General features: G+C 61.6%; 1 protein-coding gene across 1 annotated transcript in view; it reads right to left on the bottom strand.

Annotated features, from left to right (window-relative positions):
• The window catches only part of SYNGAP1 (synaptic Ras GTPase activating protein 1), a 43495-nt gene that overhangs the window by 6006 nt on the left and 20771 nt on the right, over positions 1 to 16718 (bottom strand). The window contains exons 4-18 of the mRNA XM_026660177.2: positions 13938 to 14035; positions 13393 to 13514; positions 9167 to 9320; positions 8355 to 8453; positions 6873 to 7427; positions 6577 to 6721; positions 5977 to 6121; positions 5269 to 5505; positions 4690 to 4891; positions 4185 to 4363; positions 3963 to 4004; positions 1617 to 2484; positions 1145 to 1318; positions 746 to 957; positions 167 to 254 (exon numbers count right to left, since the gene is read on the bottom strand). Of these exons, the coding sequence (XP_026515962.1) occupies positions 167 to 254; positions 746 to 957; positions 1145 to 1318; positions 1617 to 2484; positions 3963 to 4004; positions 4185 to 4363; positions 4690 to 4891; positions 5269 to 5505; positions 5977 to 6121; positions 6577 to 6721; positions 6873 to 7427; positions 8355 to 8453; positions 9167 to 9320; positions 13393 to 13514; positions 13938 to 14035 (3320 nt within the window). The remainder of the gene's footprint in view (positions 1 to 166; positions 255 to 745; positions 958 to 1144; positions 1319 to 1616; positions 2485 to 3962; positions 4005 to 4184; positions 4364 to 4689; positions 4892 to 5268; positions 5506 to 5976; positions 6122 to 6576; positions 6722 to 6872; positions 7428 to 8354; positions 8454 to 9166; positions 9321 to 13392; positions 13515 to 13937; positions 14036 to 16718) is intronic.

The following is a 16718-nucleotide window of genomic DNA, read 5'->3' on the forward strand; positions in this document are numbered from 1 at the left end:
AGCCCTGCTCTGGGTCCATCCATCGGGCTGTCTCTCCAGGACTAGCCTTGCTCCGGGTCCATCCATCGGTTTCCCCCAGCACTAGCCCTGCCCGTGGGACAGACAGCAGACGAGATGGGATGGGAAATGGAGACACGGAAAAGAAAAATGACATTGTAATTTCCACCTGAGCGTCGAGCAGGCGTTTCCGGGGTTCGGAGACGTCGTGGGCGGCCGAGTGATCCCTGCGCAGCTCCTCCTCCACCAGCATCAACCTGCAGGGACAGGCTTCACTGGAGTCAATCCGGGCTCCCGCGGGGGGAGGCCAAGGGTCCCTGACAGCTAACGCCCAGTGGGGCAGGGGGCAGATGGAGCAGGTCCCTGGGGGGGCGGAGGCCACGGCAGGTACCTGGGGGATGGGATGGGATGCAGCTCCTAGAGGGACTGTTCCCTCCCTGCCCTGAGTTCAGGATCTCTGAGGGGATCCTCCTAGGGTCCTGTGACCCCCCCACCAGCCTCTGCATATGCTGGGGACCTCATGACCCCCTCATCACCATGTATCAGGGACCCTGTGACCCCCATCTCCCCACACATGCCAGGGACCCTATGCCTCTGCCATGAGCCGCCCCCCATGTGTGCCAGGGACCCTGTGACCTCCCATCTTCCCCAACATGTGCCAGGGACCCCGTGGCCCCCCACTTCCCCGCACATGCCCAGGACCCAGTGACCCTACCATAAGGCCCCACCGCTCCGATCCGCCCCTCACCTGCCAATGATGCTCTTGATCTGCGAGTCCTTCTCCACCTGCTGCTGGCGCAGCCGCTTCTCGCTCTGCTCCAGCCGTTGCTGGTACTGCATCAGGATCTTGCTGGTCTGCTCCTCTTGTGACATCAGGCGCCGCTCGTACTCCTCCAGTTTGCGGTTCGACATGTGCAGCCGCTCCTTCAGTGAGTGGATCTCCTCCTCATATTCCTTCACCTGGAGGGAGAGGCAATGCGATGGCCATGAGGGCACTTCTGCCTTGAGGCAGGGGCTCCGTGCCTCCCCACTGTGAAGGGCTGGGGACCAGGACTCCTGCTTCTATCTTTGGCATGAGGAGGGGATGGGGTCTAGTGGGTTAAAGCAGGGGTGGTGGCTGGGAGTCAGGCCTCCTGGGTTCCCTTACCCGGTCCAGCCGGCTCTCATCCATGGATTTGGAGTACTCCTTCAGCTTGTACTCCTCGCGCTCGATGTGGGAGCTCTCGATGTCGGCTGACAGGTGTGGCATGTTGGAAACCCAGGCCACGGTGCGCTCAGAGGCCGGCATGACCGGGTTCAGCGTGGAAGGCGTGTGCGATGGCTGTGGGGGGAGAGAGTTAGTGAGCATGGAATGAGACCCCCTCCGTGCCCCAGAGACTCCCCTCACCACCCTGTGGGGACTCCTGGAAGACAGAACACCACCCCCGCCCGAAGGTCAGCCACCCACCCTGAGCAGTACTGATGCTCCGCTCCTGAGGACCAACCCCTGAGCCTTCTCACTGTCCCCCTTGTACCACTCCCCACCTGTCCACCCTGCCCCATCTCCCCACTCGCTGACACCCCTCCACTCCCCTCCCCACCGCCCACACACCTTGCCTCCCTTCCTGCCCTCCCCACACCTGCTTGGTAATGGTTGGCTTGAGTGCAGAGGGCGTCTCCTTGGTGACCGACTGCTGGCGGGCGCGGGCTGGCCCGTAGGTGGGCTCGGGTGACTGCAGCAGGTTGCCGCTGGAGGGCCGGGGTTTCTGGGCAGCGCTGACCGTCAGCTGCTGGGACTTTCCGCGCTGAAGCGGGACCTGGGGCTGCGGCTGGGGTGGGGCTCGCTGGGGCTGGGGCCCGATGGTGATCTGTGGGGGGGAGAGCATGTTCTGCAGGTTCTCCTGCAGCGAGAGCTGGCGCTTGGTGAACTCGGAGCCCTGGCGGGTGAACTCGTCACTGTAGCTGTGGCTGTGGATGATGTGCTTACTGGCGGACAGATCCTCGCTTTTGCTGTAGCCATGGAAGGGGGCAAAGGTGTCGGGGTTGCCCTCAGACGGCCGGTGCGAGGGTGCGGCTGAGGGCCCGTCTGAGGCCATGTGGAAGAGGGGGTTCTGGAAGGAGAGAGGCACCCTAAGCTGCTGGGCTGCAGCTCCATCAGTGGTGACTCCCATGTGGCTGAGCCGCAGGCCAGCCGCAATGCTGGAGCCACTGCCCTGCGAGAGGCGGCTGGGCCGCAATCCCATGGCCGCGGTGATGGAGGCCTGGCTGCTGTTGAGCATGTCGCCCACACTCTGCAGGTTGGAGACGCTGTTCATGCGGCTGTCCTGCAGGTCCAGCATCGAGACGCTCTTGTTGACGCTCAGCATCTTCTGGTCGGGTTCAGTGATGTCGGAGCTGCTGGTGCAGTAGGCGGGCGAGGAGCGGGCCAGGGGCGGGCGTGTCACAAAGAACATGTCCTTGGAGCCCTTCTCCTTGGTGGGCGAAGGCAACCGGGTCATGTCCATGGAGCTGGGGGGGCAGAAAGGCCAGGTGGTCAGCGCTGGGGCCAGTGCTCCAGCGGGGATGGGGAGAAGGGAGCAGTGAGTGGCCCCAGCCCAGGGCTCCTGGGGTATATGGGAGGTGGGAGTCGGTCAGCAGCCCTGGGGGGACAGACAGGGGGAAGAACAGCCCCAGCTCATGGCCCCTGGGGGATGGGGGAGTTGGGGAGCAGCCCGGGAGGGGGACAGATGGGGGGAAGAACAGCCCCAGCCCAGGGTCCCCAGAGGATGGGGGAGCCAGGGAGCAGGCCCGGGGGGAGGGGGGGTGTCATAACTATAAAGGGAAGGGTAACAGCTCTCTGTGTACAGAGACTCCAAATCCTTTTACCTGTAAAGGGTTAAGAGGCTCGGGTAACCTGGCTGACACCTGACCCGAAGGACCAATAAAGGGGCAAGATACTTTCAAATCTTGGGGGGGGAAAGGCTTTTGTGTGTGCTCTTTGTTTTAAGGGGTGGTTCGCTCTTGGGACTGAGAGGGACCAGACATCAATCCAGGTTCTCCCCATCTTTCTAAACAAGTCTCTCCTATTTCAAACTTGTAAGTAAAAAGACAGGCAAGGCGTCTTAGACTTACTTTGTTTTCTCAACTTGTAAATGTACCTTTTTACCAGAGTGTTTATCTTTGTTTTGCTGTACTTTGAACCTAAGACAGAGGGGGGTCCTCTGAGCTCTTTAAGTTTGATTACCCTGTAAAGTATTTTCCATACTGATTTTACAGAGATGATTTTTACCTTTTTCTTTAATTAAAAGCCTTCTTTTTTTAGAACCAGATTGATTTCTCCTTGTTTTAGGATCCAAGGGGGTTTGGATCTGTATTCACCAGGAGTTGGTGAAAGGAGGGTGGGAGGAAGGAGGGGGGATGGTTAATTTCTCCTTGTTTTAAGATCCAAGGGGGTTTGGATCTGTGTTCACCAGGGAATTGGTGAAAGGTTTCTCAAGGCTTCCCAGGGAGGGAATTCTTGTAATGGTGGCAGCGGACCAAAGCTAAGCTGGTAGATAAGCTTAGAAGTTTTCATGCAGGCCCCTACATTTGTACCCTAAAGTTCAAAGTGGGGATACAGCCTTGACAGGGGGAACGAACAGCCCCAGCCCAGGGTCCCCGGGGGATAAGGGACGGGGGAGTCTCTGAGCAGACCATGATGTGTGACCATCCCTTCCCAGGGCTAGAAGGGGTGTTCCTAGTCCCCCTCAGCTCCCCAAAAATGAGCCTCCTGCACACAGACTCCACAGGAGCCCCCAGAGGAGGGAATGGGCCCAGCCTGGTGCTGCCCAGGCCTCACGCAGAGCTACTTGGAACAGGGCAGCGCTCACTCCCTGTGTCCCCCTGGGACCGGTGCAGGGCAAGGAAGGGGAATGATGGCGTTGCTCCCCATCAGGAAGGGTGGGTGGAGCGGCAGGGGGGTGTACCGGATAGCATGGGGCCAGTGTGGGGACCGCGCCAGGACTCACCTGTTGAGGCCCCGCACCATGTAGGGCTGCAGATCGACGGAGCTGCAGGGGGAGCAGAGGCAGCAGTTAGTGTTGGGGGGAGAGCTGGACAGGACCCTACATGGGAAAGGGGCAGAGGGAGATGACCCCTGGCCGCCCCCACAGTGAATTGGGTTTGCAGCCCTATCCAGTGCCCTGCTCTCTCCCACTGCCCTCCAGCCCCCAGTCGCAGACTCCACTCACCTGTTGAGGTCACGCATCATGTAGGGCTGCATGTCAGAGGACGGCCCCCGCAGGATGATGGGCTTGGTTTGCAGCCGCTCCCCCTGGTGACTTGGCTGCCGCTGAATGTGCGGGTTCCTGAGGGCGACGCTGATGTCGTTGAGCAGCCGAGGCAGGGGGCCCAGCTTGATCAGGGCTTCCTGGGGCCACGGGCAGAAAGACAGGGGAGGGGGTTAGCATGAGACCTGGGGATCCCGGCTGTCCTCCCAGAGCCAGGAGAAAACCCAGGCGTCCTGGCTCCCAGCCCCCTGCTCTAACCCACCAGCCCCCACTCCCCTCCCAGAGCCAGGAGAGAACCCAGGAGTCCTGGCTCCCAGCCCCCTTGCTCTAACGCACTAGTCCCCACTCCCCTCCCAGGGCCAGGAGAGAACCCAGGAGTTCTGGCTTTCATCCCCCACTCCCCTCCCAGAGCCAGGAGAGAACCCAGGAGTCCTGGCTCCTAGCCCCATGTCCGAGGTCTCTGTACCTTGCTGAGCTGGGGCATGACCTCCCAGAGCAGAGCATGCAGCGTGGAGAGCTCGCGGCCCAGGTCGATGTAGCCCTCAAAGCTGCTGCTGTTGGTCAGGGTGTCGAGGTTTGAGATCTCATAGAGGAACTGCTGCATGCTGGCCCACTCCAGCTCCAGGAACTCGTTCATGAATGCCATGTACTCCTCCTTGCTGCCGAACCTGGTGTAGGGTTTTGGGGGGGAGTCAGTGGGCTACAGCACCCCCCATACAACACCCAGGCCCCCTCCCATGCTGGCCCACTCCCACCCAGGAACTCGTTCATGAACACCATGTACTCCTTGCTGCTGACGCTGCCAGCGGGCAGAGGGGTCCATGGAGTACAGCACCCCCTACATACAGCCCCATACATGCGCAGACCCCTCCAGGAACTCATCTCTGAATGACACATACTCCTTTGTGCGGCTGAAACCTGCCAAGGGCGGGGAGGCTTCTTGAGTCAGCGGGATGTAGCACCCTAAGAAGCCCCACCCAAAGAAAACATTCCCCACACGCGGGAAGTCCCACCCTGATGCCCTGGCCCATGGTGCATCTCTCACTTGCTGAAGTTGGCCAGGTTCTGGATGACTTTGGCGATGAGGGTCAGCGTGCGGGACGTCTGCTCGTCCGGGTACTCCTGCATGAGCCCAAAGAGGCTGGGCGACATGACCGCCGGGCACAGGAAGCGCAAGAAGAGTGAGGCACTGATCAGCCGGTCAGCGATGTCCTCGCGGCCCCTCTCAGCACAGCGCAGCCGCCACGAGGCAAACACCTCCTTTAGCTCCCGCGGGAACACGCTGTCGGGAGGGCAGAAGGGCCATCAGTGACCCCCAGGCCTCCTGAGACCATATGCCCCCAGAGCCCTTGTGCCCCCCACAGAGCCCATGCACCCCCCACAGGGCACAGACCTCCTTCAGCTCCTGCGGGAACACGCTGTGGGGAGGGCAGAGGGATCATCAATGACCCACACACAGCCCTGAGCCCACCCCCCTCCACAGGGCACTGATGGCCTTCAGCTCCCATGGGAACAGAGTGCAGGGGTGGCAGGGACATCGGTGAGCTCCGGAGTCCCCCATACACCTCACCATAGGGCACAGACCTTTCTCAGCTCCTGCCTGAACTCTCAGTGCCCTCAACACCTCCTCCCTCCACCCATTCCCTCAAATCCCCCCACACCGTGCTGCACAATTGCACTGCTAACCCTGCACAGCACCTGCTCACTCCCTGTCCCTGGACATGCCCCCATCCCCCTGCCAGCTGGCACCCACCAGTGCGAATTGACGACCTTGCAGAGCGCCAGCTCACAGCACATACGCAGGTTGGCCTGGTGGTCAGGCAGGGTGGACGAGGAGCATTTCATGGGGTCGACCTCGCAGTTCTCCTCTGACTCGTAGAGCGCCCGGATGAACTCGCCTGCAGGAATAGAGGGCAGAGAGCTAGTGGGGCAGGGAGGGGGGTGCCAGGCTGGACACTGCCCCAGGAACCAGCTCCTACCACCCTGCACACTCCGTCCTAACCGTCAGGGGCCTGAAGCTGGGGAGGGGGTGCTCCACCAGCCTCTCCACAGACCAGATGGAGTGAGATGCCAACTCAGGTGTATCTCAGTGCCAGGACCAGCTGTTCAATTGGGGATCACACCCCATCGCCAGGCTGAGTACAGGGCTAACGCCCCTAAACCCCAGAGCACAGATCCCACTCTCTGGGCATACAGATCCCTGCAGGCATGGTGCACAGACCCACGTGCCTCCCAGGGAGCAGGGCACATGCCCCCCTTCACACGCATAGGACCCAGACTCACCCACAGTGCATGTGTGTGTGCGCACCCACACCCGCGAGTGCAAGCAAACCCCTCCCCCTCCCTCACTCACCGATGGCGTCCTTGAGGTATTTCTGGCCAATGAGTTTCAGATACTCCTCTATGGCTTTCGTGGCCAGGGTGTTCTCCCGGAATATCAGGTGCTCCCGGTCCATGAACCGATCCACTTCCGTCATGGCCATGTCCGAGAGGAAATCCTGCAGGGGTTAGTCCCGGGCGGGGGAGTGAGCGAGGAGACTCAACACCCCAAACCTCCCCACCCCGTGCCCAGAAGGACCTGAGAGGCAGACAATTCAGAGGGCACTTTGTCCTCCAACTCTGCCACCGTCCCTCCCACTCTCCTGGTACCTTGGCTTTGCCAGTGCTCTGCAGGATGTGCACCAGCGCGCAGGCCACTTCCTCCTTGCTCTTGACGCTCAGGACCGGCTCCAGCACGGCGCACAGCATGCGGTAGTTGTTGGTCACGTACTCAGCAAACTCCTTGTACAGCTCCATGGGTAGGATGCTCATGGTCTGGAAGCGGCTCTTGACGCGCACGGCAGGGCAGCCGGCCTTGCTCTTGCTGGTGCTGGGCTGGCTGAGTGGGTACCACTGCTCGGCGAAGTGGCGCCCGGTGACGCTGGCGATGGGGATGCTGACCATGCCCACGTAGTTGCTCTTGTCCTTCTTGCGCTTCTTGTCCGTGTCCTTGTAGACGTGAAGGCGGATGGTGCGCACGGCTGGCAGGTTGTTGAACTCGAAGTGCTCGCCCCAGAAGACATTGTCCGTGCGCATCTTGCTGGTGGTGCGGGCGTAAAGCATGTCGTCCAGGCACAGCTCGCAGTAATAGCGCTTCTTGGGCGGCAGCTCCCGCGCCTCAATGATCCACAGCTTCAGCACATTGTCCACCCGCCGGCTGTTATCCTGGGGGGCACAGGGGGTTGGGGGGGCTGTTATCCTGGGGGGCACAGGGGGTTAGATGGGGGAGGTGCTGGCTGTTATCTTGAGGAGGCACAGGGGGTTAGATGTGTCAGGGGTGCTGGCTGTTATCCTGGGGGGCACAAGGGGTTGGGGGGCTGTTATCCTCGGGGGCACAGGGGGTTAGATGTGGCGGGGGGCTGGCTATTAACTTGAGGGGGCACAGGGGGTTAGATGGGGGGGTGCTGGCTGTTATCCTGGGGGGCACAGGGGGTTAGATGGGAGGGTTGGGCGGGCTGTTATCCTGGGGGGCACAGGGGGGTTGGAGGGGTGTTATCCTCGGGGGCACAGGGGGTTAGATGTGGTGGGGGGGCTGGCTGTTATCTTGGGGGCACAGGGGGTTAGATGTGGCGGGGGTGCTGGCTATTATCCTGGGGGCACAGGGTGCTAGATATGGCGGGGGTGTTGGCTGTTATCCTGGGGGGCACAGGGGGTTAGATGGGGGTCAGTGCTATGGAGCATAGGGAGGTCGGTTGCAGGCAAATTGGGGGGATGAGGATGTAGGCAGGGGTCGGTGCTATGGGGTGTAGGAACGGGAACAGGCAGGTGGATCGGTCGATGCTATGGGACGCAGGCAGGGGTCGGTGCTATGGGGTGTGTGGGTCGGTGCTATCGGACGCAGGCAGGGGGTTTGGTGCTATGGGGAGCTGCGTGTGCTCTGTGGTAAATTGGGGCTGTAACAGTAGCTCTGGGCAGGGGGACACAACTCCTGAGGAGTAAGGCAGCAGGCGAACATGTGGGGAGAGAGGGACACATGTGCACAGCTGTGGGGGGCTGGAACCAGCCTCCTGCCCTTTAGCTCTCCTGTCAGCCAGTATCCACCCTCTTTCCTCTGGGGCTCCCCTGCCCCCCAGCTTCCCTCCTCTACAGCACCTTGTTGGGTTTCACGGCTCGCTGCAAGTTCTCGATCCACTTGTCGCGCTCTGCAGCTGAGCGGCAAGCAAAGCACTTGGTGCCGGACGCAGTGGTGACCTGAGGAAGAGAGAATGAGGAGCAGCTGAGCAGGGCCACATGTACTTGCACACTCCCTGACCGGGGTGCCCAGCCATACACCTCCCTCCCCTTCCAGTGCTGGGGCGAGAACCCAGGAGTCCTGGCTCCCAGCCCCTGAGTTCAAACCCCCTGGACCCCACTCCCCTTTCAGAGCTGGGGAGAGAACCCAGGAGTCCTGGCTCCCAGCCCCTGAGTTCAAACCCCCCAGACCCCACTCCCCTTCCAGTGCTGGGGCGAGAACGCAGGAGTCCTGGCTCCCAGCCCCTGAGTTCAAACCCACCAGACCCCACGCCCCTCCCAGTGCTGGGATAGAACCCCGGAGTCCAGGCTTCCAGCTCCCCCTGCTCTAACCCACTGGACCCCACTCCCCTCCCAGAGCCAGGGACAGAACCCCGGAGTCCAGGCTTCCAGCCCCCCTGTTCTAACCCACCGGACCCCACTCCCCTCCCAGAGCTGGGGACAGAACCCAGGAGTCCTGTCTCCCAGCTCCCCCTGCTCTAACCCACTGGACCCCACTCCCCTCCCAGAGCTGGGGACAGAACCCAGGAGTCCTGTCTCCCAGCTCCCCCTGCTCTAACCCACTGGACCCCGCTCCCCTCCCAGAGCTGGGGACAGAACCCAGGAGTCCTGGCTCCCAGCACCCGGGCCCAGCTCCCTTGCAGGTGCTAGCGCTCTGGGCTGGGCTGCCGTACCTCGAAGCAAAACTCCTGGCCCAGGATGCTGCTGTGCACGGGTTTGATGATGGAGTCCTCATCCAGGTTGAGCTCCAGGGCCTCAGCTGCGCTGCTGGGGCTCAGCAGGGACTCGTGGGAGTGCGACTCCTTGAAGCTCTGCATGAGGCGGGCTCTGCGGGGGAGGGGAGCTGGTGAGACGGGGGGCTTGCGGGGCCCCGTGTCTCGTGTCATTGGAGTGAGTCCAGTGCAGCGGGGTCAAACACAGTGAATCTGGTGCCATGACACAAGCATGGGACAGGGGAGAGGGAGGGGGAGACAACTGAGACATGGGCTCTGGAGCCGCTGAGGGGGGCGTGTGGGCAGCCAAGCTATGGGGGCAGGGGGTCCTACAGCCTCCCGGGGTGTGTGCAGAACATGCCCTAGCTGTGGCCATGGCACTGGTGAGACCACACAGACAGCTGGTGCCCGGGACGGGGGGTACCTGGGGGATTCAGCAGCTGGCCATGGGAGGGGCCCCTATAGACAATTCTGCACTGCCGGGGGGTCTGGACCGCAGAACGAGAGAGAGAAAGAGAGAGAGAGAGAGTCAGAGACATGCACAAATTAACTGAGTGGGGAGGAGGGCCCCATGCAGGGTCCCTGGGGGTCACCCTGGGAGGCTGCAACCCACAGGTAAATCACATGGCATTTTCATAGACACCAGGCCACATTAGAACAGGGACAGAGGGTCAGCACCATTACCCCCCTGTTACAGAGCAGGAAACTGAGACACAGAGGGGAAAGGGATTTACCCTCCCCGCCTGCAAAATCACTCTAGTCTCTGGCAAAAGCCAAAGATAGAACACAGGAGTCCTGGCTTCCAGTCCCCGCCCCAAAATCCGCTAGACCCCATGCCCCTCCTCGAGCTGGGTGTAGAACCCAGGCATCCTGGCTCCTGAACCCTGCCACAAACCCACTAGACTCCAACCTCTCCCCCATCCCAGCTGGGGATAGAACCCCCCCCACCCCAACCTGCTAAACCCCACAGCCCTCCCTGAGCTGGGGATGGAACCCAGGAGTCCTGGCTCCCAGCCCCCCCAACCCACTAGATCCCCACCCCCCCCCCCCCCGATCCTCCCAGCCAGAGATAGAAACCAGGAGTTCTGGTTTCCAGCCCCCCCTGGATTCCCCAAGCCAGGGATAGAACCCAGGAGTCCTGGCTCCCGGTTCCCTGAGGATGCCCCATGCTGGCGAGGACACACAAAGCAGCCCCCAGCTGGCACAGGTGAGTGGCCGCCCCCAGCAGGTTATTTTTAGCGACTGGGCTGCGTAAGCAGAGAGGCCCCTGCGTCTCCGGGAGGCAGCGACTCAGAGCTCGGCTGGGCTCGGCTCTGCCGTCACTGGAGCAGAGTGGGGGCGGGCGCCGCTAAAAATACTCACCCGGCCAGGCAGGGATGTGTCGGCAGTGGGCCTGGGGTGCCAGGCAGAGCAGGTAGGGTGACCAGACAGCAAATGTGAAAAATCGGGACGGGGGTGGGGGGTAATAGGAGCCTATATAAGAAAAAGCCCCAAATATTGGGACTGTCCCTATAAAATTGGGACATCTGGTCACCCTAAGAGCAGGGGCCTGGGGAGGGGAGCCCTGGAGCAGGCCCGGGGGAACCCAGGTGGGGGACAGGAAAGGGGAGAAACCCAGTTTGAAGTGGGGGAGCCTGGGGGGGGCAGGCAGGGAGTACAAGGAGGGGGAAGCCCAGGTTGGGGGGAGAAGAGCCAGAGACGTAGGAAAGGAAGAAGCCCAGGCTGGGGAGGGGACAGGGGATGCGAATGGGGAGCCCAAGTGGGGTTGAGGGGCTGCTGAGGACACTGGGGGAGGGCCAGACGGGAGGCAACTGGGCTATGGGGACAGGATAGGGGTGGGGGATCCCAAACCTGTGGGGGAGCCAGGAGTCCAGATACCAAGACAGCTGCACTCCTCCCAGCTGTGTCTACAAAGAGGGGGCAGATCACAGGCACTCCCCACTTTGCCCCCCCATGCCCCCATACAGCCTCCATCCACATGCCTGCCCCTCCTATACACAGAGAGCCTGCACTGCCCTATAGACATTATACGTCACACAAATACTGACTTGCAGCCACCTCTTGGCTGGGGTGACGGGACTATACAGACCGGACAGGAGTGTGAAACTGGATGTTCAGGAGAACCTTGTACCCAAGCAATACCCCAGTGAGGCTCTAGGGACTCTTTGGTGCCCGAATGTGGCCAGGACACTGGGGCCCACGCCCCGTGTGTTTCCTTCCCCGCCTTGGAGCACAGCATCCCCAACTGGGGCCAGCCCTGACGCTGAAGGGAGTGCCCCCCACACCCTTCGGCACAGCATCCCCTAGTGCTGCACTGGGGCACAGGCAGAGCAGCCCCCACCCCACTTCCTTTCTCTGGGAGCCCTCCCACCTCGGTTTGTCCCCAGCCAGCCATGCTTGGGCTGCGCCCGGCTGTGGAAGATGCAGAAGTTCTACGACCAGAAGGGACCATCGTGATCATATAGTGATGTCTGCCCCTGCCCCCCGCCCCGCTTTCATGCAGGCCAGAGCCTTGCCCCAGCTAATGCCTACAGCTGAGCTTCTACAAACCAGCATTTAGGAGTGCATGAGTGTGCGTGTGTACATGCATGTGCACATGTGTGTGCGTGTGTGTATGTGCGTGCATGGGCGCGTGCACATATATGTGCATGTGTGTGAAAATGTGTGTGTGTGCATGCGTGCGTATGTACATGTGTGTGCGCGCAGGTGTGTGCCTGTCTGCATAAGTGTGTGCACGTGCATGTGTGAGTGTGTGCATGAGTGTGCACGTGCGTGTGTGTGCGCATGTGCGTGTACATGTGTGTGTTGGGGGGGTTTACTTTCTTCCCACCCCACCGTTGTGGTCAATCTTGCTGGATCCTGACATGAAAATCTCACAATCCTGAGTCACTAAGCTCCTTATACAGCAAAAGTTTGGCATGGCTTTAACCTCTCACAGGCGTGCGCGCACACACACACACACACACGTATGTCACAAATGTACACACACACACAGACATGCATGCACCACATACACATGCACCTGGGGCCCCCCCATGTCCCCACACCCACTCAGGCAGGTGTCTGTGCCCCCTGCTTGCGCCTTCCAGGCTCCCTGCTCTCCCCACTGGGCCAGTGAGGACTCACCAGGCGGGGCAGGGACCTGGGCTGGGATGGGGGGTGGCCGGGCCAGGCTCCGGCAGCCAGAGAGGCAGAGAGAATGAGTCGGGCCAGGGCTGGGATCTCTGCCAAGCCGGATCCGGCTTCTGCTCCTGGCTCCCACCCACCATCTCCGGCTATAAACAGCTCCCGGCACCCAGCAGCACCGCTTCCGCCTGCCAGCCCCACTTCCCCAGCTGGCTGCCTCCCCCCACCCCCATTCCCGCCCCCCCCACCGGCTGCCTCCCCCAACCCCCACCCCCCTTACTGGCTACTCCCCTTTCCTGCCCCCCACCGCTGTTTCCCACTATTCCTCCCAACTGGTTACCTCCCTCAACCACTCCCTTCACCATTCCCTCCACTGGATGCCTCTTCCCTCCCAGCTTCCCCATTCCCACCCCACCACTGGCTGCCTCACCCCCCATGCCCTACTCCCCCTGGCTGGCTGCCCCCCAATGCCCAGTTGCCTCCCACTGCTCTCTTTCCTCCTTGCCCTCCTCCTCCCTCTGCTTCCCCCAGCTTCCTTCCCATCGTTGGCTGCCTCCTGTCCGCAATGCCCCCTCCTCTTTTCCCTCCCCCCAACTCCCCCTTTCCCAGTCCTGCATAACCCCCAAATGGAAAGTACACCTCTGACAGCGACACCAGCAACTCCAGATGCGGGGGGTGCGACAGGGCACAGCCCCCCGCAGAGAACGGACTGGAGGGGACAATCCCCCCATGCAACTTTCTCCTGTCACCTGAGGTCGTAACAAAGTTTTATCAATGAAGCCCCACAGCTCCCTGCCCGTCACTACTGACATGCCTGCTGTCGAGGTGGGTTGCAGGGGCTGTTAGTACAGGGATCCCTCAAGATGCAACTGCCTCTGGTGTGGGGCAACCATTCCCATGGGGAAGGACGAGAGAGTTGACCCTGTGTGTGCCTGGAACTGGGGGCCCCAACCAGGGCAGTGATTCCTGGCAGTGCTGGGCAAAGTCTGTGCCTTGGAGCCCCATGCTGCTCTCTGCAGCAGTGCCATGAGGTGGGATATGGACCAGAGGGGCTCTCTCACCTGTCATGGTCAGCACTCCGGAACCGTGGCAGGATCTGGCGGAAACTGCTGGTCCGGTCCAGTTTGGGCTGGCTCTTTGTCCGTTTGATGGAGCTCTTCAAACGCCGGCTCAGGAAGCCCTGCTGTGGGTAGGGGATAGACAGAGTGAGATGCTGAGGGGGCATTGAGGGAGCCAGGACTCCTGGGTTTTAGTGCCAACTCTGGGAAGGGAGTGGGAGCTAGTGGGTTGGGTGTGTGTGGAGTGGGAGCCAGGACTCAGGGGTTCTATCCCCGGCTCTGGGAGGAGAGTGAGAGCTCCCCTGCTCTGACCACTTAACTCCACTACCCTCTCAGAGAACCCACGCGCCTGGGGGGCAGTGAGCATGAATGTGTGTGCGCGCACGCGAACCTGTGAGAGCCTCTGAGCGTCAGTACTTTTGTCAGTGAGTGTGAGTCTGGGGGGTGTGAATCAGTGAATAGAAGTGCCCGTGTGAGTGCAGACCCATGTGTCAGTATGAGGGTGACTGCGCGTCTCCATGTGTGTCAGGGCAGGGGAGGTCTCTCACCGAGGGCCGGAACGGGGGTGCCGGGGGCGCGTCCATGTTGATGCTGTATTGCTTCCCTGCAGGGACGCTCTTCCTCCGCGAGCGGCTCACGTGGTGTTCTGAATACAGAGTGTGGGGGAGAGATCTGGTTACTGGCGGAGGGGGCGGGGGGGGGGTCAGAATTCCACCACAGGGTGCCCCAGCCCTGCCCACCCTGCAAAGGTAACAACCAAGACCCTGAAGGGAATCCCACCATCCTACTCAGCACTACACCCAGCTCAAGGACTAGGACATGGGGCCTCTGCCCTGCAGGCCATGCCAGCTCTGATCCAGTCTCAGGGCAGAGTACTGACTGGCTCAGGGGGCAGGGAATGGGGCACAGGGCCTTTCCCCTCTGGGGGACGCTGGCTCCGATCCAGCCTCAGGGCAGGGGACTGTCTGGCTCAGGTGGTGGGGAATGGGGCACGGGGCCTTTCCCCTCTAGGGGGTGCTGGCTCCCATCTGGCCCCAGGGGAGGGGACTGACTGGCTCAGGGGGTGGGGCATGGGGCACGGGGCCTGTCCCCTCTAGGGGGCATCGGCTTTAATCCAGCCTCAATGAGGGGGACTGACTGGGGGAGAGGATGAGCCCACCCCGCAGCCTTGGAAACCCAGATATTGGGAGCAAGCTGCATGTGATAGCTGGGGGCAGCACATCTTCTGCCAGCATCAAAGCAGAGACACCCCAGCCATATGGGAGTCTGGCAGCCAGGCCTCCTGCATTCGGGGGCAGGGGAGGGGGGAAACTGGGAATCAAGGTGCCTGGGTTCTCTCTATGCTCTATAGCTGCATGCGGCTTCCCCTCTTGTATGAGGTCACCAGAGAACGGGGGAGTGTCCCCAGGGGTGGTGATGGGAGTTCGGCTAGGGCCTCACTCCCCACACTCAGAGAAGCAGGCGCTGGTGGGAAGTGGGGGAGCCCCCCAATTCGGCTCGGTATCTGTGGCCACTACATCGCTGATGGAGGTGCAGGAGTCTCATGGTATGCGCAGGATCACAAGCACCATGCGGAGAGAGAGACAGCCCAGTGCCCCAACTTTACTCACTCCCAGCACCACACAGAGACCCGCACTGTGACCCCCCAATGTGCACAGACACCCCCAACATGCCTCCCAGCCCCCACACTGCCCTCCCAGAGCGAGGGATAGAATCCCGCAGGCCTGACTCCCCACCGCTGTAACCTACTAGAGGAACAGATAAAACACCCTGAACCTGCCCCCTTTCACCTCCGTCATTGGCCAGCTGGGTGCGAGCACCACCCCTGCCTGCTCCCCACTATGTGTTACAAGTTTGAGGGGACTCAGCCTAGTTCTGGTCAGGCCAGCTGGCTTCAACCCTGGGCCAGACTCCACACAACCTGTCCTCAGCCCCAGCAGCTGTTGCCCAGGGCCGAGGCTCCCTGCTTCCCCCAGCACTGCAGTAACGAGAGTGGGACAGGTCAGCTCATTAATACACAGGCGAGGAGGCCGGGAGAGCGGGGGTATGAGAGAAGGCAGAATTGCATCAGGGCGTATTGACAGGGGTGGGAGACAGGGCAAGGATATGATCCCCAGGCTGGAGGCTCTCAGGGTTGGTGTGTAATCCGGGGGGGCTGGGCATGTGTGTGTGGGGGATATACTCCCGGGGGGGCTCAGTGGAGGTGTTGGGGGCATACACTAAGGGTGGGGAGGCTCAGTGGAGGTGTTGGGGGTATGCACCTATGGGTGGGGGGCTCAGTGGGGGTATGATCCCATGGGTGGGGGCTCAGTGGAGGTGTTGGGGGTATGATCCCATGGGTGGGGGCTCAGTGGAGGTATGATCCCATGGGTGGGGGGCTCAGTGGGGGTGTTGGGGGTATGCACCCATGGGTGGGAGGTCTCAGTGGGGGTATGATCCCATGGGTGGGGGGCTCAGTGGAGGTGTTGGGGGTTGAGGTAATTCATCAGGGGTCACTCGACCCTCTCAGTTAGTGCTGGCCTCACAGCGGCACTAGGGGCCTGTGCTGCAGGGTGTGGGGCGGGGGCAGCAGGGTCTCTCCCTGGGCAGTCAGGGTTGCCCCATTGCCCCAGGGCGGCGCTAGGGGCTGTGCTGCAGGGAGTGGGGCAGGGGCAGCAGGGGGCTCTCCCCAGGCAGCCAGGGCTGGCCCCATTGCCCCAGGGCGGCGCTAGGGGCCTTTGCTGCAGGGAGCGGGCGGGGACAGCAGGGTGCTGGCCCCTGGCAGTCAGGGCTGGCCCCCACTGCAGCACTAGGGGGCTGTGCTGCAGGGAGCTGGGTAGTGGGTTCTTTCCTCCCAGTCTCAGTTCGGCGAGCAGGTGAACTAGGTCTGCCTCCCCCGGGGGCAGGATCGGCTGTCCTCTGCAGTGTTACTATGTGGCAGTTTCCTGGCTGATATGCTCTGCCCCAGAGGTGACCGCATTTGTGTGGGCAGAGGAGTAACCTCACATGCTGTTAATAAAGGGCTCCCCTTGGTCTGAAAGGGTTCGACTGGGAGCTGGGAACACGCCAGCTGTGCCAGCTCAATGCAGCCTCCCCCGCTCCGGCTCCCCCAGCCCCTCTGCCTTTGCTGTGAAAGGCCCTTGGTTACGCACAGCCCAGCCAGAGCCTGCTCCTCCCCCCAGCAGGTCTCCATGGAAAACACCCTGCCATTTCCTATCCATGATGCCTCATTAACAGGGAGTGGTAGCAGCACTCGCAGGGGGATGCAGCTGTTCCCCAGCAACTCTACACAGCCAGCATAGTGGGATCCCTCGCCCAGTGCTGAGATGCAACCGCCTCTGGGGTGGGGC

Source organism: Terrapene carolina, unplaced genomic scaffold, assembly GCF_002925995.2.
Source record: "Terrapene carolina triunguis isolate 2854851 unplaced genomic scaffold, T_m_triunguis-2.0 Scaffold727, whole genome shotgun sequence".
Classification (NCBI taxonomy): domain Eukaryota; kingdom Metazoa; phylum Chordata; order Testudines; family Emydidae; genus Terrapene; species Terrapene triunguis.